At 61.5% G+C, this 26,060-nt stretch overlaps 1 protein-coding gene across 2 annotated transcripts in view; it reads right to left on the reverse strand.

The window, feature by feature from the left end:
• Positions 1–2,092: 2,092 nt before the first annotated feature.
• The window catches only part of UVSSA (UV stimulated scaffold protein A), a 29,058-nt gene continuing 5,090 nt past the window's right edge, over positions 2,093–26,060 (reverse strand). For both annotated transcript variants that reach the window (XM_042937132.1, XM_042937133.1), the window contains exons 6-14: positions 25,185–25,297; positions 24,923–25,051; positions 16,804–16,921; positions 10,833–10,971; positions 10,321–10,446; positions 9,479–9,662; positions 8,950–9,073; positions 5,976–6,150; positions 2,093–4,374 (exon numbers count right to left, since the gene is read on the reverse strand). In XM_042937132.1, coding sequence (XP_042793066.1) covers positions 4,281–4,374; positions 5,976–6,150; positions 8,950–9,073; positions 9,479–9,662; positions 10,321–10,446; positions 10,833–10,971; positions 16,804–16,921; positions 24,923–25,051; positions 25,185–25,297 — 1,202 coding nt within the window. In that variant the 3' untranslated portion in view covers positions 2,093–4,280. The remainder of the gene's footprint in view (positions 4,375–5,975; positions 6,151–8,949; positions 9,074–9,478; positions 9,663–10,320; positions 10,447–10,832; positions 10,972–16,803; positions 16,922–24,922; positions 25,052–25,184; positions 25,298–26,060) is intronic.

Genomic DNA, 26,060 nt, shown 5'->3' on the forward strand with positions numbered 1-26,060 from the left:
ACGTGTGTCTACACGACACCCAACAACAGAATAGTTTCTCAAGTGCATGTGGAACATTCTCCAGGATAGCGCATACACAAAATAAGTCTTAGAGGACTGAAACCATACATGATGTGTTCTTTGGCTACGTGGAATGAAATCAGAAATTAAGTAACAGAAAAACACTGGGAAATTAACAAGTATGTGGAAATTAAGCCAACTCTTAAATCACAAGAAAAATGAGAAAATACTTGGAGATAAAGATGAGGCAGAGCACACACAACTTACACGATGAAGCTAAAGCAGCACTTAGATGGAAACTTCCAGATGTAGACACCTAATGAAAAAGAAGCTAGACCTCAAATCAGTAAGCTAATCACCTATCTCAAGTAACTAGAGAGAAAACTAAGCCCAAAGCAACCCGAAATAAATAACAGAGTAGAAAATAATGAAACAATGAAAAAATAAGAAAAATAATCAACAAAACCAAAAGCTGGGTTTTGAACAGATAGTAAAATTGGTAAGCCTTTAGCTAGACTGGCCAAGAAAATTTTAGAGAGAGAGAGGACAATTTTCTAAAATCAGGAATGAAAGAATAGATGTTACCACCAAACTTACAGAAATAAAAAGGGCTGTAAAGGAATAGTATGAACCACTGAGATCAACAAATTACAATAAAAAACCTATATGAAATGGACACATTCCTACGAATACAGAAGCTACTAAACTGGGGAGCCTGGGTGGCTCAGTCGGTTAAGCGTCTGACTCTGGTTCAGGTCACGATCTCACGGTTCCCGGGTTCGAGCCCCGCGTCGGGCTCTGTGCTGACAGCTCAGAGCCTGGACTTGCTTCAGATTCTGTGTCTCCCTCTCTCTGCCCCTCCCCTGCTCATGCTGTCTCTCGCTGTCTCTCAAAAATAAACGTTAAGGAAAAAAAAAAAAAAAAAGCTACTGAAACTGACTCAAGGAAGAACAGAAAATCTAAACAGATCTATAATAAATGAAGATAATCAGTTAATTAAGAAAAAACAGCTTCTCACAAGGAAAAGTCCAGGACCAAATGACTTTACTGGCGAATTCTACCAAATGCTTAACGAATTAACACAAATCTTCCATAAATTGTTCCCAAAAAAAGCAAGAGAGGAAGGAACACTTCCCAATTCAACCTATGAGGCGAGTAGTACTCTGGTACGAAAGCCAGACAAAGACAGCACAAGAAGAAATACACACTGATATCTCTTATGAATACAGACACAAAAGTCCTTAACAAAGTACTACACACCAGGTCAATGGAATCACAGAACACTAGCAAACCAAATGCAGCAATACATAAAAAGAATTATCACGACCAAGTGGGATTTATCCCATGAAAGCCAAGAGTGGTTCAATGTACAAAAACCAATTAACATAATAAACCATATCATCAGAATAAAGGACAAAAACCACATGATCGTTTCAGTAGAGACAGATGGATGGACATCTGACAGATGCAACGTTTTTTCAAGACAAAAACACTCAACAGAGTAGAATTAGAAGGTCACTTTCTCAGCCTGGCGAAAACCATCTTCAAAAGCCCATAGCCCACACCGTACCATGGGGTGAGACTCTGAAAACTTTCTCCCCAAGCCCAGGAACAAGGTGAGGATGTCCACTGTCGACACTGTACCCGAGGCTTCTACTTTGCCAAAGCAGTTAGGCAAAAGAAAAAAACGAAGGCATCCGAACTGAAAAGGAAGCATTGTTTGCAGATGATGTGACTGCGTGTTGAGAAAATCCTAAGAAGTCTGCACGCACGTGCTAATGTATTGGAATTAACCGAGTTAAGCAAAGTTTCAGGCTACAAAACCATACAAAAATCAGTTGAGTTTCTATAAATTGAGAACAATCTAAAATGAAATTCAGAAAAAGTTACATTTGCAACAGCATTAAAAAGAATAAAATAGGGCGCCTGGGTGGCTCAGTCAGTTAAGCGTCCGACTTCGGCTCAGGTCATGATCTCATGGTTCGTGGGTTTGAGCCCCGCGTCGGGCTCTGTGCTGACAGCTCAGAGCCTGGAGCCTGTTTCAGATTCTGTGTCTCCCTCTTTCTCTGACCCTCCCCTGTTCACACTCTGTCTCTCTCTGTCTCAAAAATAAATAAGTGTTAAAAAAAAAAAAAAAGAATAAAATACTTGAGAACACATTTAACAAAATGAGTGCAAAATGTGGACACCGACAAAACGTTGCTAAAAGAAGCTGGGGAAGAGTCTGACGATCATGAGACCCCGAGTGCATAAGCCACACAGCTAGGTATTAAGTATTTAGTGACCCCTACATCCAACAAAACCTCTATCAAAATCTCAGCTGCCTTTTTTTTTTGGCAGAAACTAACAAGCTGACCCTAAAACGCATTTGGAAATGCAAGGGACCCAGGCCAGCCAAACAGTCTTGAAAAAGAACAAAGCTGGAGGGAGGACTCACTTTCAGGTTTCAAAACTTACCACCAAGCTACATTAATCAAGACACTGCAGCACTGGCATAAGGACATATAGGTCAGTGGAACAGAACTGAGAATCCGGAAATAAATTCATACATTTATGGCCAACCGACAATCAGCAAAGGTGTTAAGATAATTCAGTGGGTCGGAAAGAATAATCTTCTCCACACACAAAAGGACAAAGTTGGGCCCCTACCTCACGCCATATACAAAACTAACTCAAAACAAAACTGACCTGAATTTAAGAGCTAACCCGATAAGGACACTTAGAAGAAAACATAGGGGTATATCATGACCTTGGATCAGACCATGCTGCTTAGCACACCAGAAGCACAAGAAACAAAAGAAAAAACAGATCCTGGATGTTATCAAAAGTAACAACTTAGTGCTTCCAAGGGCACTATTGAGGAAGTGAGACAGAATGGGAGAAGATATTGGCACACGATATAAGGATCCGGCATCCAGAATAGATAAAGAATTTTTACAACTCAAAACAGACAATCCGACTGAAAATGGTCAAAGGATCTGCACGGGTATTTCCATGGCCAACAAACACACGAAAAAATGATACCGCTGGTCATTAGGAAAATACAGACTAAAATACAAATCAAGACACCACTTTACGCCAATTACAGACAATAACAAGTGTGGACAAGCGCAGACAAGAAATTGGAACCTTCACGCGCTGCGGTGGGAATGTAAGTAAAATGGTCCGGCTGAGTTAAAATGGTCCAACTCTGAGTTGGAACAGTTCAGCAGTTCATCCAAAAGTCAGACAGAGTCGCCATATGACCCGGCAATTCCGTTTCTAGGTGTAAACTCAAAAGAAATGAAAATACATGTCCACACAAAAACCTGTACACAAACGTTCACGGAAGCATTATTTGTAATAGACGAGCGATGTGGAACGACCCACATGTCCGTGATGAACAGATAAACAGGGTGTGGCATCCACTCAATGGGGTATCATCACTAGGCCACAAAAGGGGCTGGAGTTCTGGCATATTCTATCACACGGAACAACCTTGGAGACATGGGGCTAAGCGGACGAAGCCGGATGCGAGAGGCATTGACGTGAAACGTCCAGAAAGGGCGCAAACCCGCAGACAAATCCAGAGGTGCTGCACGCGCCTGCCCACGGGGACAGGGCCGCTTCTGCGGTGACGCAAAGTTCTGGAATCAGGTGGTGTGGGTCGCACAACACTGTCAACGCACTTAGTGACACTAAGTTGTACGTCCTGAAAGGGTGAATGCTATGGTATGTGGGTTCTGTCTCAGTGACGCGGTCCTTGGAAGAACAAGCGCAGTGAGGTAGCCGTGGGCATTCTAACGCAGAGCCACCACCCCACACGTGTGCGTCGGAGGCACAAGGCACAGCGCCGTGAGCGCTTCCCTTCCGGCGTGTTCGTCTTAGAAACGGTGTGCGCGTACAAGTGTGGGTTTCCTGGAGCCCCTCCGAGCGATCACCGCCCAGGGAAGAGGCCGGGAAGCGGGGGCCGGGGGTCACACGTGGCCCATCGACTCCGAGCCACGTCGTAAGACGTACAGGCTTTGTAAGAGGCCCCACTGAGACACAGCTGCCCGTGTGTCCTCCAGGCTCTCGGGCCAGACGGAGCCCAGAGGACAGTGGCACCCCCGCGGGAGGGACAGTCCATAGCTCTGGGGCACTTTAATTAGAACACGCGCTAACTCCTCACACGAAGCACACACAGGAACGGTGGCTGTGGTGGCGACCCGGTCCCGTGCCCGCTCGCCCGTCCTCGAGCGCTGGCACAGGGCGAAGAGGAGCTGCGGCCAGAGGGGACCACACACGCCCAGTCTGGCCCTCTAATTCAGCGCGTAGTTAAACTGGTTTGCAAACTTCTCGTGTTTCTTGCGGTCCATCTGGTTCATGGCCGTGACGACCCTCTGCACGGCTGCCCTGTGGGGAAAGCAAAGCAGGGCGTGATCAGGGAGCCCCGGCTAGGGCTCTGGGCTCCGACTGCGGTCTGGCTGGGCTGAGGCACCGGTCGCAGGTGGCTGCCACACTCCGGCCACCCAGGCTCCCTGCAGCTCGAAGCAGCTGGGCCCTACCCGTGTAGAGCCTAACGACGACCTCGGCACCACCCCTGTGGGCTCCCTGAACCCCCAAAGCACCTCCCGGGACCCCGAATCTCGCCAGAGCCAGGCTGCACCCCGGAACCAAGCGCCAGAACCAAGCGCCAGAGCCAGCCCCCGCCCGGCCTGCTTCCCCCCCGCCCCGAGCCCCCTCCCCGCCCAGCCAGCCCCCACCTCAGGTGGGGCCGCAGGAGAACACCGCAAACGTGCGGCAGGAAGACGCGGAGTGGCGGATCGGGCGTGTCTCGCTGCCCAGCCCGGCTGCTGTGAGGCCGAGGGCCTGTGCCCGGTGCCCACGTGACTTTTGGGCGCGGCCCCAGGGGCGCTGCCACCCCGGCCCTCCAGCAAGACGAGCTCTAGGCCACCAAGCTGCTGCAAGGAGCCAGCCCGAAGGCTCTTCTGAGCGTGGCGGGAGGGTGCCGGGCGCAGAGGCCCCTTGGCCGGCACTCCTCTGGGCATCAGCACCCAGGGTGCCCTTTACCCGCGGCTGATCCACCAGAAGCCAGCTTCGTGCCCGGAGGCTGGGGGCCAAGCCCTCCTCAGGACGCCGACTCCTACGACGCGCCAGCAGTGAGGAGGTGCTGCACCCCCCCTGCCCCTCGGGGCTCCGTGCGGGCGCCGAGGAAGCCGTGCTCCCGTCCCCTCAGGCCAAGTACACGGCGACGCTGGCCAGGAGAGCAAGAAGGGCCTCCCTTGCCCAGGACACTGAGCCAAATGCCCTCCAGGGTCTACTGGAGGAGGCTGCCCCGCAGGCACGGTCTGAGGTGCCTGTTAAGACCTGTGCCTAAATCTGACCCAGGAAGTGACAGCCTCACAGGCTTCCTGAACAAGCCCCCCAATTCCTTCTGGCGGCACCTGTATAAGCACGGTGGCTCTGGCGAGCCACAGTGGCGAGCAGGCAATGACAGCGCTGGCTCGAGGCCCTGACCCACTTCCCCGTGGCACCGGCCAAGTGCTGGGGCGGAGACCTGCGTGGCAGGTCCCACCGGCCTTGGGAGCGACTCCCCTGCCCACGGTCACTAGGTGGACGTCCCCGGGCACTGACCTCGAGAGAGCCCAGCCCGGCCAGCGCCCGGCCCTTCTAGGTCAGCTGGGCAAGGAGACACAGGGCCGGCTCTGTGCCAGCAGCCCCCGCTGAGGCCTCAGCCCCTCACTGGGAAATGAGGATGTGCTGGCCGGCCGGTCCGCGAAGCCCCACCCCTAGGGGAACGGCTGACCGGTGACCCTCGGGGTGACCGGCTCCAGGCCCTGCCCCTGCTGGCTAGGAGCACCTGTCCCACCCAGGGGCGTGGTGGTCAGCGGGAGAAACGCGTGGTAGAGCGGAGTCGGGGCCCCAGGCTTGCCAGTGTCTTGGAGTCCAGTCACCCCCCTCCGGCACCCCCAGACGCAGGGGGTGGGGGCAAGGAAGCCGCCAGAAGCTCTTACTTAGCAAACACCTTCTTCGCGATGCGCGCACGGGCAGTGTCGGCCTGCTGCTTCAGGTCGGTGAGGCCACAGCGTCTCCTCCTCTTTCCTCTGCCTCTCCCGCTGGACCCAGACGAGCCAAGGTCTACTCCCGTGGCGGCCTCCACGTCTCTCATAAACTCGGGGTCCTGCCACTCTGCAAAGAGGCCTCGAGATTTAGGAGAACTCCCGACACTAACCAGAGCGTCCCTACTCAAGTCCCGATCCCTCCCTGCTGTAGGGGCCGGCTCGGCTGGGGATAGCGGGGCGGGGGGCAAGGCAGACCCTCCCCCCGCCACCGTCCTGTGCCCCGCAGGCCCCTGTGCCCACAGAGGCCAGGAGGGGGCTGGGACAGGACCCAGCAGCCTCTCCGGCTGCATCCACTGACCCCTCAGGCAGGAAGGCAGCTGAGGCTGGTGGCTGGGGGACAGTGCCATCTGCAGGCTGCTTCCCAGCCTCCAGCTGGACTGTGCCCCGCCAGGCCCCCAAATATGGCTGCCAGGCCCGTCTGCTGGCTGGTGGGGGCGTGCGGCAGCGGTGGCCACAGCCAAGGGGTCAGCGCGGGCACAGCCTTCTTTCTTATCGGTCCAAAAAGAACCGGACGCGGGCTTCAGCAACACGGGGGTCAGTTCACCCAGACAGCTCTGAGTTTCCTGCCACGTGCCTTCTGGCACGGCCCAGCCACACAATGAGGTGGGGGACAGCGCTCCGAGGGGAAACACGCGTCACCCGGTCCCAGAGCCCAGCCTCACCAGCCCTGAGCTGCACCGAGGCCAGGTCGGCGCGCTCACCTGCCAGAACCGAGGGGAGCTTTTGCTGTCCGATGGTGGGGGCTCCCGGCCTCGGCTTCCAAAGGCCCGGCTACCGCCCACCTCACTCTCGGCTTCCCGGTCCCAGTGGGGGCTGCTCTGCCCATGCTGGCCGTCCCAGGAAGGCCATCCCGGGCAGGAGCGGGACGGCACGATGTCCCTCCTGTGCCCAGACCTGTGGCCGCCGACCCTGGCCCGCAGGAGGGTGCCGGACGCCCTGCCCACAGAGCCGACGGGAACCCCAGGGCCCAGGGTCAGAGGGCTGGGCTGTGCGCCCCAGACAGACAGATGGCCAGGCCTCCCCAAGTTGATTTTTTGAAGTGAAGGAATACAGGGCCGCACAATTCAGGCCCAGGAACGATTAATCCGAGATTAAGGAAAAGTGTCTAAACAGTTTATCTCCCGTAATAAGAAGGCGCCACAGTTTAGGAGCCCGGTGAATGGAGCAATTGTTTAAACACAACAGAAAATGCCGGCGCCCGGTGGAGATGGAATGAGCATCTCAGTAAAATGAAGGACCAATTTAAAAGCCTTTGAAGAAAATCAATAGAAGCCGGGGCCGCGCGGCCTTCCTGTGCGCTGACGGGCCCTGGAGCTCGGCGCGCATTGTCACCAAGGTTAGCGCCAGGGAAAAGAAAATTGCCCCGCGTGCGAGGGAGGCGGGGATCGATACTGTAGTTAGTAAAGAGATGCTATTTCACATCTGACTGGCCAGCGCCGGCCCGCGGCCGCAGCCCCGATACCTGTTGTTAACAAGTCGCCGAGGGCTGGAGAACCACCCGCTCTTCGGGGCTGACACAAAAAATAGGCACTTAATTTGCTCCTGAGTGTGAGCCACCAGGGAAGGCCTCACCCTGCGGATTAGCAGGTCAGGGGCCCCTCCCCGCCGCCATCCACTGCCCCGGGTGTCAGCCTGAAATCTAACATCTGTCAAAGGGAGAAACCCCACTAATGACGACAAACACAGCCTGGCTGGGACCCTCACGTGCAGGCCAGCGCTGCCCCCCGCGCACGCGGCCGCCTTCCCTTCGTCGGGGCTCTGGGTCTGCGACAGGGCTTTCTCAGGTGAGCGAGAGCCCCAGGCAGTCCCGGGGCCTTCAGACACTGGCCCGGGCTGGACAAACCACGGAGACACGGAGACAGATCAGGGGCCTGGGGAGTGTGCCCGTGCGCTGCCCCGTGACGGCCACTTCTGGTGACGCCCCCTGGCCCTGCTCCTCAGGGGTCCTGGGAAGCCGGGAGGCAGCCAGCACATGGCATGTGCCCAGCACAGGGCATGGACACCCGTACTGGGATGAGACAAGTTCCCTGGGTTGTCCTGAAAACGGTGCCTACATGGCTCAAGTCCACCGTCCTGTCTGAATCTAGCCTACGGGACGGGACCCTGAGACGGCCTCTGTGGAGACCTAGCCTCCCGAGGCCTGAGGCCTCAGGACCCGCCCGGGACCCACTCGCTCCTGCCCAGACGGGCACAGACGCACGCACCTGCACGTGCCCGCAGCTCGCCCCGATGCAGAGAGCGAGCCGGTCGTGCGGGGTGGCAGGGGGCACAAGGTCCGCACGGGGGACACGTGGGCAAGGGGACGTGGGCAAGTGCGTCTGCCTGGCGGGAAGCAAACTGCTCTCCTCCCTGGAGCCCGGGCTTCAGCCAATTAACTCTTCTTGCCTCCATTTCTTCACCTCCTTAAAACTGATTCAGGGGCGCCTGGGTGGCTCAGTCGGTCAAGCGCCCGACTTCGGCTCAGGTCACCATCTCACGGTTCGTGAGTTCGAGCCCCGCGTCCGGCTCTGGGCTGACGGCTCGGAGCCTGGAGCCTGCTTCGGATTCTGTGTCTCCCTCTGTCTGCCCCTCCACTGCCTGCACTCTCTCTCGCATTGTCTCAAAAATAAATAAACGTTAAAAAATATTTTAAAAAAACAAAACAAAAAAACTGATTCAGAGCCCAGAAGCCAAACAACCGACCAGCCAACAACGCGGCCTTCTCCGGCCGTGAGCACATCCACGTCTCCAGGTGGCAGCTGTGCGAAAGCACCACCCCGCTGTGTCCCAGTTGTGCCGCCGTGAGCCGGGACCACGCTGGTGGCAGGTGGCCACAAAGACCCCATGGGGAGGGTCCCGGCCGTCCCCACGCAGCCCCCAGACCTACCCGGGCGCCCTGCCTGCTGCTGCTGCTGCTGCTGCTGCAGCCGCCTCTGCTCCCAGGCCCTGTCCTCCGGGCGGAGGGGCCGCCCCGCGTCATCTCTCGGGACGATCTTCCCGTGGAAAGGACACTGTGGCAGAGAACAGAGCAGTTCGGATGGCGGGACAGGAATGCCCCTTCCTTCGCACACCCCGAAAAGGAGGGGCTCTTGGGGTACGTCTGTGAAGGCGGGTGGGCCGAGGGAGGGGGGAGGCTGGGGCCCACGGCAGTCCGGCACCCGCCGCCCGCCCGGCGTGTTCCGTATGGACCGGGCTCAGGAGGTGCGGTGTTAAGCAAGCGAGGGCGCCGGAAAAAGTGCGGAGCGCCCCAGCTCCCAACCCCGGCACAAGTCCCCACCTGAGCGACGTGTGACAGCCACAGGCAAGCCCTCCCTGGGGCGGCAGCGGCCAGCGCGGCAGTGGGAGGCTGGAGCCGGGCACTGCACCCCCTCCCCCGCCCCCCGCCCCGCCCCTCCCGGCCTCGGTCCCCGCCTCGCCTTCAGCCGGTCCTGGCGCTCGCAGAGCCGGCCGTCGGGCCTCGGGGCGCGGCAGCGGTGCCGCACGGGCTCAAACTTCCCCGCGAAGGTGATGTAGCGGCTCTGGAGCATCTCTGAGACGTTGGCGTTGTCCACTTCCACGTGCGATTCACTGGGCTTCCAGAAGCGGTGCTCAGAGGGACACCTGCAACACCAGACTCTCAGCGCTGCCGCAGGGAGGCCGTCGGCCGGCCCGGCCGGCGAGGGCACGCCGCAGAGACCCTGGGACCCGACCACAGGTGCCACAAGCTGAAGGCCAGCAGCCCTGAGGCAGAGCAGAGACCTCAGGGGCGATCCCGGCCCGGCGGGAGTGGGACTAGCCCGGGGAACACGCAGATGGAAATCGTGCCCCTTCCAGTCGGCGGCCCCCAGACGGAAAGTGAAGGCCAGCACGGCCAGGGGGCAGCTTCCCAGAAATTCCTGGCAGAACCCCAGGCCTGGCCCGTGGGGGGGGGGGGGGGGGGGGGCGTCTGAGAGCACCGGGCAAGGGGTGGGTGGGGTGGCCGTGACAAGGGGCTGGGGTGCAGAAGCACTGAAGGAGCGCGAGGGGTCACAAAGGGCCCGGCAGCCCATCCTTCGTTCCCGGGGTGATGCCAGACCACGCAGCACGACGAGCGACAGGGCACCTCAGACAGAGTGCAGACACGCACTGCACACGGTTCCACGGCCGCCACACACCCGTGCCATGTGGTGGGCGTCCCCACGCCCTCCTGGCATCCACAGGGACTGCGGGGCAAGGGAGCGAGAGTCGCGGCCGGGCGAGGGCGGTGGGGTGGGTGCCCGACACACACACACTCACTCACTTGAAGATCTTCCCGGCCGGCGGCTGCTCCTGGCCCCAGTAGCACAGATCCACCCCAAAGGGCACGACAGGCGCCCGGGCCCTCTCTGCGGCCAGCTTCCCAGCCTCCTCTGGTCCCACAGGTGCCCTGGAGAGGCCCCGAGAACAGGACACACCGACGGTGCACGCCTGGAGCCGGCCACAGCCACCCGCCTCTCCCTCGTGTCCTCCACCCCCCCCGGGCACAGACACGGGCCCCCACGTCAGCACACTCGGGCCCGGGCTCCCGGGCGGACACCTGGGCCTGCGGGAAGCCCAGCATCGGGCCCCAGCCGTCCCCGGGGAGCTGTGCAAGGAGCTGAACGCCCCACGGCCACAAGGTGGCTATGGTACGGCCCTCCGCGAGCCCCTGTACACCTCATGACCCCTGGCCCGGGCGCACGCCGGGGACCGCCTCCCAGGGGCCAAAGGGGCCTCAACAGCTCGAGGACAACGGCCCGCGCTCTGGGGAGAGGCGGGGCACCCGGGGGTCACCTGGGGCTCGGGGGCGGGGGCAAGCGTCCGTGCAGCGCGTGCAGCTGGGCGGCAGCACAGGTGGGGTCCTGCGCCTCCTCATCCCTCCTCATCCTCTTCCGGGCCTGTGAGCCCCGTGCCGCCGGGTCCCTCTCCAGCCCTGGAACAGAGAGGTGTTGTTCCCCACCACCCTTCCCACGACCCCGGACAGACCCCTGGGGCCACCACGCCCCCACCTCACGGTGACAACACGCTAGTGACCGCACGTGTTAGTGCCAAACCCTCCAACTGCCAAACCCTCGGCCACGTTCCACAGACAGCCTGGTCTGCCGCCAGCAGGATGAGGCCACCGCGCTGGGGTCTCCCGACACCTCAACGGGACGCGGGCAGAAGAGAGGCTAATAGGCCACCGACCTCTGCGGGCCGGCATCCATCCCCAGATCCCCCAAGTCCCCAGGGCAGGGTGAGAGATTCCTCAACGCTACCGAGCCCTGCCTTGACCCCTGCTGCCCCTCTCCGCTGGGTGCAGAGGCCACCCTTCCCAGTCGCCGTGCGGGCCGGCGCCCCAGGGCGCACGGGGCGGAGTGTGGATTCGGACACCAGGGGCGCTCCACCCCAAGCACATCGCACCCCCCCTAACTCGCTGTGGGAGCCAGGGGCCTGGACTGAGCACTCTCCCCGCCGAAGGGCTGAGGGCCCGCGGGCCGAGCATGGCTCACACCGTGAGGACCGTGAGCTGCCAGGAAAGGAAGGAAACGAGCTGAGTGATGTGTCCCAGGCAGAGGACGAGAGGTCGAGGTCGAGCAGGCTGCACAGTCCTCCGGGGCCGAGGAGCTCGGGACTTGGAGGGGCACACATGAACGGCGGGCACCCCCAGGCGGCACGCGGGCATGAAGCCGGGGTGGCGGGGGGGGGCTCTCCCAGGTGGGGAGAGCAGACGCACGGACACCAGCACCCTCGCTCCTGGACCCAGGAGGACAGAAAGACAACTGGAGGGTGAGAGACCCGAGAAGGAGGCAGCGCTATTTTGCTGGAAAACGTGGGAAAGATCGGAAGGGCCTGCCGGGTGTCAGGAAGGAGAGAGTGGGGGAAACCCAGCTGTTAGAGTTACAGGGACTGCAGGAGACCCACAAAGCTTCTGAACAGAAGAGGCGGGTGCTCGGAAAGACCTACTCGAAGACCCACGCTCCCTGTGACGTGACAGCGAGCAGGCAGGGGCGAGGCCTCAGGAGACTGAAGGAAAAGCCAATCACACTTCCAGCGTTTTCTCCTATTAGCTTTTGCAGCCAGCCTGAGGGGCAGCCTCCCACCAAGACCCCTTGGCAGGGGGGGGGTTGGGGGGAGCACACAGGAAGGTCTGCCTTGAAAACACTCCGGAAGCAGCAGCCAATCGGCCGGGAGGGAGGGGAGGGAGCTCTGGGCTGGGCCGGCCGGCGGGGTTGGGGGGGGGGGGGGGGATGTGACTGGCTCTGTAAAAGTCAGGGGACCACGGGGCTGGCCAGCAGACCAAGGCCCAGGACAGACATTCGAGCGTGGTGACGAGGGCAGTGCATGGGACAGAGGATGAATCTTTCAAAACGGCCCTCAGAAAAATTAACATCCTTACCATTTCACTAACATTTAACGAATACTTCCAAAACCAGAAGACACGTCATCCTACCGCATAAAAGGTGGAAGAAAGAAAACAACAGAAACTGGGCACAGGCAGCAAAGTAGTAACAACTCGCTAAACGGATCACCATCAGCCGAGAGGCAGACCGACCGGCCTTAAAACACGGAGCGACCTGCTGTCTACACCAGACCCACCTAAAACCACCGGTCAGCAGAAAGCGGGAACGAGGACGTGAGGGAGGACTCACTCTGCAGGCGGCAAGGAGCGCGGACCGCTGACAGTCGGCACGGGGGCTCTGCGGACCCTCGCAGGGCAGACCAAAAGGGCCCACGCGGCGGGCCGGCGGGACGCTGTATCCCAGGGGCCCTTCCGGGCACACGGGCCCCGGACAGGAGCAGCGTCCCCAGACCACGTCCCGGGGCCACGGAGCGGTCAGAGGGTGCACAGCAACGGGCAGTGGAGACCCCAGACGTCAGAAACGGACACGGACACGAGGTATTTAGCGCACAGGCGTGCGCACTTCCCGAGCCCACAGACTGGTGGTGTAGACAGTCCCACTGAACACTCCACTCCGCACCGCCCCCTCCCCCACGAACTCACGACTACCGACTCAGCCCAGCCACTCTGCTAGGGAGCCAGGGCCCCTGGGGAGGGCGCCAGGGAGGGCCTCGCTGGGCCAGCACCACCAGGAGGGGCCGCGCCCGCCTCAGGTGGCCTCGGGCTCTCTGCGGCAGGATCCGAGGGACTCGGCCCGGAGGCGGCTGCCCGCCCTCTGCAGCTTGGTGGGCGGCGGCAGACGGCTTTGGCCGTCGCACGGCTGGTTTCTCGGGGCCCCCGGAGGCCGCAGGCCCTCCGCGGGAAACATCTGCCCGCGCTCGCTCCAGAAGACCAGCGAGCCCGCCCGCTGCCCTTTCTCAGGCTCCCGTGGCTGAGAGCAAAGGACAGAGCCGTTCGGGCGTGCTGGGTCCCCCGAGGCTGGGGACCCCAAGCAGGCTCCCTCATCACCACGACACCCTAGCTCCAGCTCCCCAAACCCCCCCAGCGCCCCCACTCGGGACGTGGACGAGGTGGACCGCTAACCGCCACAGGGCCCGTCGCGGTGGCCCGGCGAGCGTGCCCGCGACACACGCGCACGCCTGGTGCAGGGGGGTGGCGGTGGGCAAGACCGGTAAGTGGGCACTGTGGCATTTAGATGGATACAATCACAGCCCAAGGATCGATACGAGAATTCCTAAGAGTTACAAGAATGAAATATATTTTTCATTGATTTGTTGTTTTAAACCATTAAAAAGATGGGTAAGCGTGTTAAGGCAGAGTAAATACTCAGGGCACGAAAAAAAACACTACCACTTTCACGTCGTTGTAGAAAATCAATCTTGCTGACACACTTTCAAAGGAAAACCCCAAAAAGCAGACGGCATTCCTCAGGCCCGGGAGCGCGCATCTGCCAGGAGAGCGAGGCCGCGGCCGCCCCGCCCCGCCAGCTGCGCCCGCCCGTCCCAGGGGCGTGCGACTCGAGTACGGGAGCGGGAGCGTGGCTCAAAGGTACTCCCACGGTCGCCTTCAGAAAGCGTCAGAAAAACGCCCAAATCCCCGTTTTTGTTTAAATTGACCAAGTGGCACCCATTTGCCTGGAGCGCGAAGGCAGACAGGGCGGGAGAGATGAATCGATAGCAGGAAATGGAGAGGCTGCGGCTTCGCGCGGAGTTAGGCCGCCGAGCTTGACACTATTGATTTTACCTGGTTCAGCTGGCCTTGTAATTAAAATGTAAATTTGAGAAAGAGATTATGTCCTGACAGAAATGGTAGGATTAAGGGGAAGATAAAAGCCCCTTGGTGAAAATTCAGAGAGAGGACTGAGAAAGAAAGAGCGCCAGCGTCCTCAGCCGTGTGGATTTAGACGAATCTACTGCAGGGTTCGCCTGCGTTTAATTGAAAAAACAGTGACGGAATATAAAGCAGCGTTATGAACTGCCGCGCCCTGGCACACTTCTGTCCGGAAACCCCCAGGGCCCTGGAGGCCCGCAAGGGCTCGCCGCGTGCTTGAGGGTGGGGTCGCCCGGGCGCACAGCCGTCTCGGCAGCCGATCCCAGGTCACGAGCGCCCCCGCCCCAGCCCCAAGCTCACTGGGACTCTCACCGCCCCTGGGACCCTGTGCCCGCGCCCCCCCCCCCCCCGCCCCAGCTGGGCTGTATGGGGCTGGCCTCGTCCCCGGGGCCCCTGCTCCATCGCCGGCCAGGCCCTCGGCAGCCCACCTGTCCGGGAAGGGACTCAGTTTAGCAAACACAGACGGACGGACAGCACCGGGCCCTGACCCGCGTCGGCCATTAGCATTCCCTTCCGGGTCACAGACAGCATGTCGTGAGCCTTCCACAGAAAAGGGGTGAGCCAGTGGCAGCAAGACCGGCGGGGTCTCTCCCAACACGGGCCCCGCGGGCCTCATGAGGAAGCGGGTGTCAGGTGCAGGTGACAGGAGGCGGCATTCTGCTAACCTGCTCCTCCTGCAGGGCAAACGCTCCGGGGCTCAGCGGAGGGACGGGGCACGCTGTAGGCCTGTGGGTTTTTCTGGGCCAGAAATACCTCAGTGGGAACAGCTGATCTGTCTTGCCGGGGCCTCGGCCGGGGAGACGAGCGGACAGAACCCCTGGAGGTGCGCTCGCCCTCTGTGGTCACCTGGGGAACCCGGGAGCAGGACTCAGCTGGGCTCGGTGCTCAACTGCTCTTGCCGGTGGGGCCGGGGCTTTCTTGTCACACAGCGGCAGGGCAGGATCCCATCGAGTGTCCTGTGAGCGGCACCGTGACACCCAGTCCCCCCCTCTGCCACTCTTGATTAGCAGGATAACAGGGAGGCTCACCACCCGGCCAGTGGGAGTGGCGGGAGCTCCCCCACCCCCGCCGGAGGCTGGCAAGGCCAGACCACGTGCCAGCCCCTCGGTGGTAAGGCAGATCCACGGGCCACGGCTGTGGTCACTGCTCTCCTCACAACCGGCCACCAAGCACAAGCCACAGGCCAGAGGGAAGCTCTCCCTCCCGCGGGAAGGGCTCAGGGCCCTCAAAGCGAGACTGCAGAGGGCCCAGGACAAGCAGCTGCGGCACTAAGAGCTCAGCGGAGGACGAGCCGAGGGTCAGCGTGGGCTCCCAGGCCCCAGAGGCAGGGCCAAGGGGCTCGCGGCCCGACCACTGCCGGGCACCCTGCCCAGGCATGGGAAGCAAGAACAGGGTGGCGGGCACGCCCCAGGAGGCGCTCGGGCACGGGCTGCAGAGGCCCGGAGAAGTGACCGGACTGGGGGGGGCGGGGGGGGGGGGGGGGCCGTTCCCCGGGGGTCCCGTCGCTACCGCCCACCGTCCCAGCCCGGGCACGAGCGGCCTCCAGTGCGGCCGGGCCTCTGCTGGGCTCTGGCCTGGCCACGGGTGAGGCCTTTGGCCACGGGGAGCCCCCGCTCCGGTGGGAGGACAGCAGAACCCAGGGACGGCAGAAGAACACACAAGACCAAAGGGCAGGAGGGCCCCCCAGTGGTCGGTGGGGGGGGCCCAAAAAGCCACGAACGGAAGGTCAGCACGGCCAGAGCAGAGGGCGGGACGCACGTGCAGGCCGGCGCCTGGGGAGAGGTCACCTGGCTGGCAGACGGCAGGCGTCGGGTCTGGCTGTGCTGCTCGGGTCGTGAGGCCCCTAACGGGCCACAGCACCACCCCTGAGCGGCTGCCAACCACCCACACTCTTCACACACCTGCGCTTTGCCTCACAGCCTCGGGCAGACATCCACCTGTTTTGCGGTTATTTGGCTCCTCTGGACATGAGGGGTCGGCCCCGTGCGCCATCACCCTGGGCCGCTGGCAAGGAAACCACAGGGCGACACTGCCCAGGAGCAACCTTGCTCTGCCCCACGGCAAACAGGTGTCCTGGGCCTGACGTGCCGCCACCGTCCGCGGCTCCACAGTCAGGAAGGAGGGAAGGGCGCTCCGCCACGCGGGGCCCGGGGACCAGGGAGGAGGCAGCAGTCTCTGTCGCCCGGTGCCCCTGCCGCAAGCGGGAATCGAGCCCCTGGACGTGGGAGCCGCCCCCCCCCCCGCCCCGGATTCGTGTGTCCCCAGCAGGGCTGCCCCTCGTGCGGAGCTGGCCTGACTGTGCCCCCAGAAGGGGCGGTGGCACCTGCCCGACTCGGGGACGGCAGGAGCCCAGCACAGGGCCGGCCTGGGAGAGGGGCCCTGGGCACGAGGGGGAAGATGGCATGATTTTTGGTGACAGATCTGCAGCGTCACCAGGCAGGGCGCACACGAGGGCTGGCTCCCCTGCTCAGGGGGCCCCAGACCCCAGACGAGAGGTCATGCCCGAGGCCCAGCATCCTTGGCTCCTGCCACCCCACCGCCGGCCGCACTCACCACACTCGGGCTGCAGGTGCTCGGGGACGCAAGCCTCATAGCCCTCCTTCTCTGGGACCTCTATGAAGTCGTCGTCCTCGTCCTCGTCCTCGTCCTCGTCCCTGACCGCTGGGCCCGTCTGTGGAAACACACCTGTGTGTGAGAACAGCCCAGGGGCCCGGAGGCTCCCGATCCTGCCGGGGGAGACCTCGCTCCGGGCTGGGTTTCGGCGACGGGCTCGAGGCAGCACCAAACACCAAAGATGGCCTCCAGGCCCTGCGCCTCAGCTCAGGCCAGCCCCGTGGCTCCTCCACCGGCCAGCCACCTGGGGTCCACGTCCAGCCACACGTAAACCTGCCCCACTACCTCGTTCCCTTTGAAACTCATGCAAGAAACCCGGCTTCAAGGTCTCACGGAGCAGACGTGCTCTCAGGGCCCCGTGAGACACGTCTCCCCCAGCGAGAGGCAAGATGCCCCCGGTTCCGGGCCGAGCTGAGGGTGGCGTCCAGCTCAAGCCAGGCCCCCCGGGGACAGTGGTGTGCCTGTGCTGCTGGAATAACCTGCCCTTAAGAGTCACTCGTGACAGAGCCACCGAAGAGCCCATTCCCTTTGGGCGGGGCCACCTGCTCCCTAGCCCGCCCGGAGGGCCTGCTTCGCTCCTGGGGCACCGGGACCCTCTGCAGCACCCAGTCCGTGGCAGAGCAGAGGCGGAGGCTGCCGCACACCCAGGAATCGGGCTTCTGAGGCTGGTCCTGTGCAGCCCCCTCCTCGCCCCCCTTCTCAGTGACCCCTGTGGCCCTAGGACAGGACGCGAGGGAGAGGATCCCAGCAGGAGCCCGGCCTACTCCGCACGACGGCCGCAGCCGATTTCAGACCAAGTGGAGGAGACTTCCAGAACGGAGGCCCCCGTCGCGCGAATGCAGACTGCCAGGCCTCTGAAGGTACAAAGCAGCAGCCTTGGAAGAACGGCCCTGTGACACACGCCTGCACCACCAAAACCTCTCTCAATAGCACACCTCAGAGGCACAGCGGAGGCCTGAGCAGGGGACGGAGAGCCTGAGTGACCCAGGGGACAGGAGGCCTCGGGCTGGCCCCACACCAGGCCCGGCCAAGTCACAGACGCCGGCAGCGCCCACCTGCCCGCACAGCTGGGCCTGGTGGCGGCCCCGGCAGCGACCCGGTGACCCGGCCGTACCTGCGGGCCCGGGACGCCCATGCAGGAGCCACCGCCCGCCCGGAGAGGCATAATCAGATGCAAATGCACTTTGTTTAGGTACAACCCACGGCTGTGCATCTGGGAAGCACGGGAGACATTAATCACTGGAAACTGTAATTTTTGTTATCAGTCTAACACTGATCAAAAGGGAAGCCTGTCTCCACCACTGACCTGTGAAACGTCCCAATTATGCTCTTTGGAAATGACAGGGGCACTTAACTCCCGAGCTGGGCAAATGACGACGATCAATCACGTTTGAATAACAATGAGCCGCGGACCTGAAAATTATTTTTGTATAGAATCTACCCAGGAATTTATGAAAGGTGGAAAGCAGCCCAAGGTTTTAGGGCATTACGGTTCTCGGCTAGTGCAGCGCGTATCAAACACTAAACAGAATTTATGTGTTTTAATTTTCTAAAAGGTAGATGTGCACTGGGTGCTACAATGCATAACATATAGTGCTGGGTTTTAAATACGGGGTCATTTTCATAAAATATTATGCTTATTGTTCACACCCTTGAATTTCACCAGGGGCTTTTATTAAATTTTCATTTCTTAAAAAATATTCGGCTGCTTAGCTAACTATTAGGAATTATGCCCTCTTTCTCCCCAACTAAAATTGTTTATTCCTGTGAAGAAACACGGAGCCCTGAGCTGCTCTTTGTTCTTAAATTAGCACTGATCAGGCCGCACCAGGCAGCACACACACCACCTCCAGAACGCCGCCCCCTGGGTCTGTGCAGCCAGGTCCCCCGGAAGAACGCGGCTGACTCGACCGCAGGGTGCTCACCTCCGGTCCGCTGGTGGCGGGTGGCCCACTCAAACCACAGCGACGCAGAGTCAGACACGGACTTTGCCGCCAATATCGAAGCCACGCTTGAAAGCTTCCACTTCCTTTTGATTCGCGGTGTTCGCTCGGCTGTCTGAACCCCCTGGAGCTCAGAGTGACCCTGGATGTCGGGCCCTGAGCACATCAGCAAAGGGCAGTGACATCTGGTGTCCAGAGGTGGAGGGGGCGCCACGTCCAGGACAGTCACTGCGGCTGTGACACCTGTGTGACCTGCCCAGGGGCCTCACACAAACGCCTGTTCAGAGAGCAGGAGCACCGCCACCAGGCAGGCCAGAAAACCCTCTCCACGAGACGTTGGCGAAACAGCATGGCTTGGGGAAACTGAGGCCGGCAGGCAGGAGCCCATGGGAGCCAGTCCCGGGACAGGACTTCCCCTCAAAGTCAAAGGTCACAGGCTGGTAAGAAACCAGCACTGGATGAGGCAAGGGGAGGCACTGGGAGCAGGAGGCAGAGGAGGGGAGCCCGCTGGGATCGTCCTGTAAGGAGGCATCCGGTTGAAAGTGGGTGGTCCTCAAAACCGAGTGGGCTCATAAGCTGTTCTGTGTTTGCCAGAAGCTGAGTTTCCCTGTCGCAATAAACCCCACGAACGCTCTCGAGAAACCAGCCCCCGCGTCCCCCCCACCTTCCCTAACGGAGAACCCCTGGGCAGGTGGACAGAGCCCTGCGGCCCCTGGGACGCCCCCTCCCGCACCGCGTCGCCCTTTTGGGGAGAGGCCAGACCCGAGGGACGAGGGATGGGGGATAGACACCTCCCGGGCACAGCCTGTCCGCAGCCACGGGGAGGCGCAGAGGAGGGCCTCGGGCCTTCCGCGGGTCTTATACAAATGGATTCGCACCCACGGTTAAAAGGATTTAGAAAAATGAGCCTCTGGGATCGTAATTAAACAAGCAATAAAACAGCTAAAATATACAACGCAATCAGCTTACAGCAGTGGGGGTATCGGGGTTACTGATTATTTGAGGAGGAACAGAACGAGCGACCTGGCTCCGGGAGCGGGTCTGCCCGCCAAACGCGCGCCCGAGATGCAGCTGGGACCGTTAAATAAATTTTGTACGATCTAATTAACTTGGTGCGCAATCTCAATTACTTTTCACCCAAGAAATCACTTTTGTTCAGTTTTATGTGTGTCTGTTTCCCTTTTTAAAAAAAAAATGATGTAAGGCCTCGTCAGACAAGTGAGCTCCAACCTGCATTTGTCTTTCGGCGGCTTGATGGCCATGCATTTAAAACCCCATTCTATCTTATAAACTAAAAATTAAACGTGCTCAGCTGTGATGGCCGTCATCGCATCTGCTATTTATATGCTAATGCCCTCCCTGGAAGGCCGTGCAAATTGCCCAGCCAGGCCAATATCTCATGCACATCTCCAGCTGCTGGGGACGCACGCTCACAGGGCAGAGGACAGCGGGGCGTGGGACTGGCCAGGGCAAGAGTGAGGACACAGGGACCCTCGGCGACACCACTCGGGCCGCAGAGCGCACGGTCCCCGCTCAGCGAGAGCAGAGCTGGTGAAGTGCGTCACCGGGTTCTAGGACGGCCACGGGCCCGCCCCCCCGTCTGGTCTGATCCAGCCCTGCGTCCAGCCTGCTGGCAGTGCAAGAAACCGCGCCGTGGGTCCACAGGACACGGGCAGGCCCGCTGCCAGGGCGAGGCTGGGGCGCGAGGCCCTGCAGGGTCACCAGGAGACCCGGGTGGGTAACTCGGGTCTGTGCCACGGTCCACGTGGGCACCCTCCCCTCGGCCGCCACGCTGGGGCTCGCCGCTAGACTCAGCAGGCCGCGAGACGCGCTCCCCTGGGCTACCTGACAGCACATCTGGCGGAGGGCGCAGCTTGCTGGTTAGACCGGGCAGTTCCCACCGCCCGAAGGAGCCGTGTCCACACGGGAAGAGGAGAACCTTCAGCGCGCGCCCTCCTCCCTCAGCCCAAACTTCGCAGGCAAAACGGCAGGCGGCCGGCACCCTCAAAGGCCGAGGCTCACGCAACTCCCCCCAGACTCCGTCTTCTCATCTGTGAAATGGGGCGGTACCATCATCTACCTCAGAGCGTGCTCGGGGACTCAAGGGCTGGTACCTGAAGGTGTTCCGGAGGAAGGGGTGTGCGGTGTAGACACACAGGAGGGGCCAGGCACCGCGGGGCTGGGCCCCAGGGCCCCCAGGAGACGGCTGGCCCTGAGCAGGGGGGCGCTTGAGCGGGAGCTCCAGTCCTCGTGAGAAAGGCAGGAGGCGTCCAGAACCCTCCCCCGGCCTGCAGCCCCTTGCTGCGGCGGCTCGGCCTTCAGCGTGATGGAGGGGACCGCGTCACCAGGAAGGCTGTTTACTGGCCCTGCCGAGCACAAGGTCCCCACCGCCGGCTGATTTAGTTTCCCTGCCTCCCTGGGGTGCCTGACTCGTTCAACATTTCATTCCCTGGGTTCCCTGCTCTGTCCTTTTCACCTACAGGAAGCCAGCACTCACGTGCCTCCAGCAGCAGAGAAAACCTGTCCGACACCAGAGCAGCAGGAGCCCCAGGCCGAGGGGCCTCCTCCCTCAGACAGGTCTGCTGGGGACGCTGGCACAGAGCCACGGGGCCCCATCTGCTTTTAGAACGAGTGACGATGCGCCCGCCGCTCAGACCATGTGGCTGCCACTGGTGAGCGGTGAGAAAACATAACCCAGGCATTCTTAAAAACCATACCGCGGATAGTCTGTATAAACGGGTGCTTGAAATTCATTTTTTCAGACATATCGGTTGGTGGGAAATTAATATTTTGTTAATTACACAACAGAATAATTGGTGATCTCGGCCACATAATTAAACCGCAGGCAATTTAAAAGTTTATAAAGGATTTTTATCAGTTTAACAAATGTAGCAGCCACGGATTATTACACCTCTCCTACGACAGCAGAGCCGGAGACTAAATCTACCCGACGACGCTCCACATTGATCCGTTCAGGATTTATCCCCGGCCTGCTTCCCGCAGGACGGAGATACGCTCTATAGAACAAACACTTACACGTATTAAAGGTGGAACTACGTCAAAAGGAAAACAGTCTGTAGAACCAACAGCAACACAAAAAACAACCGGAGGATGGCTTCTGACATGCAGAACCTCCGCCGGGCTTCCCGGTCGGGCTTCCGCAGTCACAGGCTCCTGGCCGGCTCGCTCGCTCGCTCTCTCTCTCTAGCGTCCATTCTGGCCCTCCCACACACCGGTCGTTAGTTCGGAGACACTCGGATCCCTGTCACCGAATCGGCGTCCCCGGCTCGGCCACTGTGCAGGCGGTCGCCAGGGCGAGCCCCGGCTGAGTGGGGGACGTGGGGGACGGCCCAGGCCAGTGACTCAAAGTCTCAGATGTTTTACTTGGGACCGGGCGGAGCGCGCCTGGCTCCTAATTCCCCGGAGGCCGGCGCCGCTGCGGGAGCAGATGTGCAGATACGGCCGCGGCTACTCCGGGAAGCGGCGCTCACCTGAGCGGGGCGCTGCCACTCAGCCCCCACCCTCCCCAGCCCCGAGCGCTTCGGCCTCCGGGCGCCACGGCCCACCAGCCGGCGCGGACGACCGTCCCCGAGGATTCCCGGAGCGGTGCCTTTTTGACATCAGTTCGTGGAGAAGCGTCTGCCAAGTGTCCTTCCGGCTGACAGAGGCGGTGAAGCTCCCTTGCCTCCGAAGTCACCTTCCCACACTCAGCTCCACCCTCCGGGGCCATCCTGAGCCTCGGCGCCCTGCTGTCCCCCCGCCGGAGGAACAGTGTCCTGTTCGGAGGACACCCACAGCCCCTCCTCCGGCGGGGCCCCCACCTCGCCGGCCCCCCAGCCTTCAGAACGCAAGCCGGCGCCTCTGACTGAGGGCCTCCCATCCCCCAACCTGCTGGGCCACAAGCGGCGTACCTGCCCCCACCAGACACTCCCTCGGATTGCCTGGGGACAGTGCCCGGGATGGGGGGGCTACATCAGCGAGGGTGTGAGTCCTGCCTGAGCGAGGGAACCATCAAGGCTCTGACTGGATCGCGGGTGGGGGGGGGAGGGGGCACAGCCCCAGCCCAGCACCCACAGGGCACCCAGGGCAGGGCTCCTTCCACACGGTGAGCCTGAGCCCTTCAGTCTCCACCGGCCTGGGGCCTCTGCTGGAGAAAGGACCCGTCCTGGCTGCTGTCCGCAGCCTGCCCTCAGATTTGAGCCCCGTGGGCCCCCAGGCCTAGGACGGAGCGGCGGCCTCTCCTCCCCTGGGGGCCCTAGAGCCTCGAGGCGAGGGTGGTGCCTGCCAGCTTCAGGCACCTGGGTGGCTCCGCCCGCCCCCGCCAGGCTCCGCTGCCCCCGAGGGCGGGCGAGGGCACCTGCTACAGGGAAAGCGGGAGCCAGCCCAGCTGGGCCTCCGGCAGGAAAGAGGCGGGCCCCAGAGCACCGCGAAGGGGGCACGCGGGGAAGCCCCACGGCCCCCGCACCCCTCCCTGCTCTCAGGCCAGCCTGCGCTCTGGCACCGTGACCCCGGGTCACCTCACGTTCAAAAAGAAATCCCTCTGCACGTGTGGGAACGAGCTGACCACATCACCTCCTTCCCGACAACATAAAACCACCTTCTTTCGTTGCAAGAAGAGTATCTTTTTTCACAAAACTAACTTCTTACCCAGGGCACACACCCGAGCAGGGTCCTCCGTGGAATGCCGTACCCACAGAAGCCGGGCTGGGATCTCAGCGCCAGGTCAGGAACTTTCCTCACCCTCTTGAGGCCTTGCGGGAGAAAGGCGAGATCGCCCTCTGCCGGTCCCTGGGGGCCGCTGCGCAGTCACCCCTCTCCCGGGCCCCTCCCACACGAAGGGCGGCGGCCTGGAGGGCGTCTAGTGGCCCTGGAGGGGGCAAGGTCACTAGGTGCTGAGACCGGGGGTGTCGGCCACTGTCTGTCCGAGGTCTCGGTGGCTCTGGACTTGCTGTTCCCAGCCCGGCAACGCCATTCTTCCCACCCTAGAGCTTCCTCCAGCAACAGCTGTGTCCCCCCTGGAGCGCAGCCCCGCCCTCCTCCCTCCGGGGTCCTGGGGTTGCAGGTGAAGCTGGTGTCCGGCTCCCAGGCTGGAGCCCAGGTTCGGGGTCCCGGCACCCGGCGGAGAAGGACACTCTGGGGCCTGCCTTCTCGCTTCTGAGGTAGCGGTGCTGTGCTCGCCCCACCGTGGTCTGGCTACGGCTGCCTCTCCCTGCTGGCCCGCGGCCAGTCTCTGAGGACACCCGCAGAGGACACGGCTCTCAAATCCCTCTCGGATGTTAAGTCCCGGGTCCTGGCCCAGACCCACCGGAGGGGGGGCCCGGAAGTCACGGTCTTTAAGGCTCAGGGTTGCTGCATGATGCCTGCTGTCTCAGGGGCTGGCGGCCTTCACTCGGGCACCATCACCAAGTGCGGGCCTGTCCCTGCTGCCTGGGGACACGGCGCTCAAGAGCACCAGCTTCCCCCGCCCAAACCACACAGTATCTGTGAGGCGCCACGACCAGCCACACCCGGCCTCGACCACCCTCCCCAAATTAGGCACCAGCCGCACGTGCAGCCTGCCCTGTGGCCAGGGAGCTCCTCCGTGGGGCACTACCGGGGACACCGCCCTCTGCACAAGCCTGGAGCCAAAGTCCTGATTTTCTATCTGCCGCAGGCATCCTAACTGTGTGTGTTCTTGGCTACGACGCAGGCGACAGGATGAGACCCCGAAGCCTGGAAGGTTGTTACCAGCTCACGGGAGGCTCCGCTGGGGCGCTCGGGGAGGTTCAGGGGACAGCAGGGCTGGCCTAGGTCTCAGCTCAGCCCTTGGCCTCCTCCTCCTCTTCTTCCGGGGCCCTGGGACCTCCCTCCCGACCAGAACCTTCTGACTGTTCCCCGAGCTCGCCTGCCACGCCCTCCTGCCCCAGACCCCGTCCCAGCCCTCCAGCGGCCAGGGGGCCTCAGCTGCGCCCTCTGACCTTCCAAACCAAAGTTTCCATTTCGGGAACTGAGCACCCGATGAGGCGAGAACCAGAACATCTCTGAGCCCCAGTCATTCCCGCTCAGATAACCGAGCACAGGCCAAAGAGGAGATCTCCTTGTTGTCGCCTCTGCCCCAGCCCGCGGGCAGCACTCACCTCCCCCCTGCGCCCCTCCTCAGGTCCGATGTCCAGCTCCCCAGATCTCCTCAGGGCAGTTTCCAGTTCCGCCTTCAGGTTGATGGCGGCTTCCAAGTGCCTGCCACGAATCCCCGCGCGGGTGAACAGCTGCCGACAAGGAGGCACATCACTGGGGCAGGCCAAGGCGCCCTCCCCTTCCACCCCGGGGGTCAGCCGCTGCAGGTCAACCCTGACCCTGGCCTGCACCTGAGCACGTGTGCGCGGTGGAGACGGGCCTCACCTGTACCCAGGAGCGCACGGCCGGCAGGAACTTGTTTCGGATAAGCTTGAGCGCGTCCCGGGCAGACTGGATGACGGCGTGGTTGTCCTCGTCCTCGCGCACCCTCAGGCCGTCTGGATCAAAGCACACGGGGTCACCGGAGGAAGCAGGGCAGGTCACCCAGCACCACGGAGGGACCACCCGCACTTCTGTGCGTCGCCCAGGACCCCACGCCTGATGCCACAGAAAGACGTTCACTACTTTAAGATTTTGGCGGAAATCATTTCAGCCCGACCCCAACGCCCGGCCCGGTGTCCTCACAGACACACGCGCCCCAGCCCATGCGCCCGGCCCGTGGCGGCCCTGAAGCCCCTCCCCTGACGGCTCTCAGGACGGAGGCCCCAGCCTCAGCTCGGCCCCAGGGTCCTCCCTCCGTGTCCTGCCCCCTAGCCCTTCTGCGGCCGGGTACCCTCCTCGTGCTCCCCCAGGCCCGGCCAGACAGCAGGCAGCTCCTTGGGGCTGGTGGGGCTCAAGATGCCTGGCGTGTGGGGTGTTCACACAGCTCCGTGCCCTGACTGCCCTTCCTCTGTAAACACCCCCGAGGGGCTCTCAACCCACCCAGCACTCCGCACAGGGGGCCAGGCCACAGCGGGTCCCGTGCAGCACACCTGTGTCGTCGCCAACGTGGCGAGAAGCCGCTCTGCAAACACGTTTCCTCCAGACCAGGGCGGACAGCCACCCTCTGATCCCGACGGGCCCGGGACCAGGCCCCACAGCCTCCCGCAGGGCTCCAGGCCACTTGTGGCAGCAGCCCCGCCCTTGCCGCCGCATCAGCCCCTCTCGAGGAGCACCCCGGGTGGAGCGTGGGACCCAGAGCCTCAAGTCACCCGGGACCCC

Source organism: Panthera leo, chromosome B1, assembly GCF_018350215.1.
Source record: "Panthera leo isolate Ple1 chromosome B1, P.leo_Ple1_pat1.1, whole genome shotgun sequence".
Taxonomy (NCBI): domain Eukaryota; kingdom Metazoa; phylum Chordata; class Mammalia; order Carnivora; family Felidae; genus Panthera; species Panthera leo.